This window comes from Mus caroli, unplaced genomic scaffold, assembly GCF_978045245.1.
Source record: "Mus caroli unplaced genomic scaffold, Mus_caroli_1 scaffold_2, whole genome shotgun sequence".
Taxonomy (NCBI): Eukaryota; Metazoa; Chordata; class Mammalia; order Rodentia; family Muridae; genus Mus; species Mus caroli.
Genome location: NW_028227257.1, coordinates 91,397,331 through 91,401,329, shown reverse-complemented (window position 1 = coordinate 91,401,329; position 3,999 = coordinate 91,397,331). Strand labels below are relative to the sequence as shown.

The window sequence follows — 3,999 nt, the reverse complement described above, 5'->3', positions numbered from 1 at the left end:
TTTTAATTAGATATTTTCTTTATTTACACTTCAAATGCTGTCCCCAAAGTCCCCTATGCTCCTGCCCCCGCCCTGCTCCCCAACCCACCCACTCCTGCTTCCTGGCCCTGGAATTCCCCTGTTTTGGGGCATAGGATCTTCATAATACCAAGGGCCTCTCCTCCCATTGATGGCCATCTAGGCCATCCTCTGCTATATATGCAACTAGAGACATACTGGATACTGGTTAGTTCATATTGTTGTTCCTCAAAGTTTGGTGCTGAGACAGAAGGAAAGACCATCCAGAGACTGCTCCACCCGGGGATACATCCCATATACAACCACTAAACCCAGACACTATTGCTTATGCCAGCAAGATTTTGCTGACAGGACCCTGGCAAATCTACTTTTTTAAAATATATATATCAAAGTTCAGTAGACTTCTCAGAGTGAATGTGTGAATGCAGAAACATAAATTCTCATGCCCATTATTGATGCCTTCTGTATTGAAAGATGTCATTATTGTGTAAAGAGTTATGAGTATATTTGCCCAATAAATTATTGACTGTTTTTATTCTCTTCATTGAGTTGTCAGGTGTTTTTTTGTTTTTGTTTTTTGTTGTTGTTGTTTTTGTGATTTGTTTGTTTGTTTGTTGGAGTGATTGGTTGATGGGTTGATTGATTGATTAATTGATTGATTGTGTTGTTGTGGGAGGTAAGGTAGGATGTGTGTCTGTTGGTATATGTGCCTGTTATAAAACATGTGAGTACATGTGAAAGATAAGTGATATTTCTGCCTGTTAACACTCATGCAGAACCAAACAAAGTCACACTTCTATAACTATCTATTATGTTCAACCTTATTTTCTTAGAATAAATCTCCACTGAACCTTGAACTCATTGTTCTTAAGCTGAATCCACAATGAAGTAAAACTCTCAAATTGGCAGATTCTCCTGTGTACTAGCATTGCATTAAGAATGTGTTTTTGTGCTCAGTTGCAGCATTAAAAGTAATGAAAATAAATCTCAAATCATTCTGTTTGCATAACAAGTGTCCCTTTCCCACAGAAGTAAAATATTTTAAAATTTATCAGAAACTATTAATCTCTTCCACATTTTCCTGATAGCATTCTTCATTTCCTTATTCCTAAAAGTGTAAACCATAGGATTTAGCAATGGTGTAAGGACATTGATAAATATAAGCATGTTTTTCTCAAAAGAGAATGCAGAAGTAGGTCTTGCATATATTAATAGGCATGGGACAAAGCACAAAAGCACAACAGTTATATGGGACCCACAGGTGGAGAGAGCTTTATGTCGACCATCAGAACTGTGGGCTCTCAGAGAGAACAAGATGACACCATAGGAGACAAGCAATAAGGAGAAGATTATAATGCATATAGCACCACTGTTAGCAAATATCAAAAGGACATAAATGTGTGTGTCTGTGCAGGCAAGCTTCAGTAATGGGAACAAGTCACACATGTAATGATCAATGACATTGGGTCCACAGAAGGGCAGCTGCAAAGTGAAGATGATTTGTATGATAGAATGCAAGAAGCCTCCTGCCCAGGACACCACTACCAAAATTCCACAGAGCCTCCGAGTCATGATAGAAGAATAGTGAAGTGGTTTGCAAATGGCCACATAGCGGTCATAGGCCATGGATGCCAGGACAATCACTTCTGCCCCAGTGAAGAAGTGGACTGTAAACAGTTGTGTCATACAACATTCAAAGGAGATGGTCTTCCTCTCACAGAAGCAATCTACAATTATCTTGGGGGTGACAGTAGATGAAGTGAATGCATCCAGTAAGGACAGGAATATCAAGAAGAAGTACATGGGGGAGCCCAGCAGTGCAGGGCTGTAGATGATGGTCACCACAATAATCATGTTGCCCCCAATAGTTGCAAGGTAGATCAGCAAAAATAAGACAAATAGTATTTTCTCCACATACAGGTTCTGTGAAAGTCCCAGGAGTATGAACTCAGTGACAAAGCTCTGGTTTTGCATGATTCATAAAAAGACTGTCAAAGTAAATTTTGTTAACATAAAATCTTCAAGTATGAGAAAAATTGCTGCTTATAAATTCACAATATCAACATCAACAAGATTACATACACCTATTAAAATTCCTTTGATTGAGTCTATTGCAATTGAAAATAAAATGTAAAAGGATTTTTGAAGGTAATAGTTGTGTAACCTGAAGAACTGATATAAACAAGAATGATTAAATACTTGAAAACAGACAGATTCAGAGGCAGGTGGATTTCTGAGTTCGAGGCCAGCCTGGTCTACAGAGTGAGTCCCAGGACAGCCAGGGCTATACAGAAAAACCCTGTCTCGAAAAAAAAAAATTTACAAAGATATTTAGTTGTTCAAGTGGAAATAAATACTTCATATTCTACTAATCAGCTTCTTAAAATCCTTTGTGTTTCTTCAAGAGAAATATTAAAACAATATTGAAAGTATAACCTAGGTAGGAACAAAAGACAAGAATTTATAAAGTATATCTGTCTCTTCATGGGATGAGCCATGGCTGAGTAGTCCTTATGCACAAATAGAAGAAGAGGCAAAATGTACTCTTTGGTGCACATAAAAAACCTTGGCTATTTTTACAATTTAGTTTATACTAGAAAAGCATACTTATGAATTATTCTTTCCTTCTACTTCATTTTAAAATTTGACTGGAACAATATTAGAAGTACTCTGTTTCCATCACATACACACACAATACTGAAAAATATGCCCCAAAAAATCCAAAGCAATACAGAAATAAGCAAAGAAAATATTATAGATCAGGTCTCAAGCTCTTGATATACACTGTAAGATAGAGGTTATTGTCACTTTCTTATTGTACAGTGTTTTAATCCAAGTTGCAAGACCAAATGAACAAGGAATTGATAACCATAGATTTTAAGAAATACATGTTTCAAGACTTTTGAGATCTCCAAAGGGTCAATTTTTGAACAGTGAATTATTTTTTCTTATTTAAAGCTACGTTAGTGGATATTCTTTCTATTCTCTTCACAAACAACAAGAAAACATCTTGTTATGATCTCCCCATGTCATTGTGGCATCTCGTCCAAGTGATGGAGCCAAATCTCACATACAAAAACCAGCAGCACATATCTGCATACGAGAAATCAGTCATTGAATTTGAATTAGATTCTTGAGATTAATAATCTGCTGCATAATAATGTTTTGTTTACTTGCTAAACTTAATAAACTTAATAAAATAAACTTAATAAAATGATATGACAGAGTTGGAAATTTGTATAAGGTTACTATAAAACATGTTTATAAACAATTTATATGTTCATCTTAAACAATTATGAAGAAGGTCAAGTTGAAAATGTGAAAATTATATTCATTGTCACATGACCACAAAATTCTACATTTAATTAATTCACTTGAAAACCTATCTGCCTCTTTAATCTACCTCTTTAATAGGCACTAATGTAATATTCCATCTTACATATTCATTTCCCCTCCTTGCCATGGCTACAAGGAATATCTATTCCCTTATTTGAAATATGAGACTAAAAATAATTCAACTGTATTGTGAAGAAAAGAATGTGATGATTTTAATGACTGTAATTTTAAAAAACAGAAACTATTTTACTTACTAATGTGTCTATCCTGAGGTGCTGATATATTTAATTTAAATCAAAGAACATTCTCACGAAGTTCTCAGAGCAGCTATCCACTAGAATCTGTAATCTGAAACTGAATCTATTCACAGGCTACTGCAAGACAAACTGGCATAAACTAACCCTATAATGTTATTGGCTCCGAAAAATACATATGTTCAAGAAGGACTGAGAAAATCACTATAGAATTTATTGGTTCTGATCTGGTTGTAAAGCACGATGGCCAATGAATTGGAGTAACTAAGAAGACCACAACATGGTGCCATGCATGAAAATGTCAGATTAAAAATCCTCATCCCTTATAATGATAATATTTGAATATAAAGGAAAACCTACACTAGACTCCTGATACCTGCCCCCAGGAGGC

General features: G+C 35.4%; 1 protein-coding gene across 1 annotated transcript; it reads right to left on the bottom strand.

The window, feature by feature from the left end:
- Window positions 1-1,059: 1,059 nt before the first annotated feature.
- Window positions 1,060-1,992, bottom strand: LOC110289582 (olfactory receptor 4C15-like). Its single transcript, XM_021155860.1, has one exon. It carries the CDS (start codon window positions 1,990-1,992, stop codon window positions 1,060-1,062), a length of 933 nt encoding a protein of 310 aa, XP_021011519.1.
- Window positions 1,993-3,999: the final 2,007 nt, after the last annotated feature.

Coding starts and splice junctions, on each gene's coding strand:
- LOC110289582 (XM_021155860.1), bottom strand. CDS start 1,992: ATGCAAAACCAGAGCTTTGTCACTGAGTTCATACTCCTGGGACTTTCA.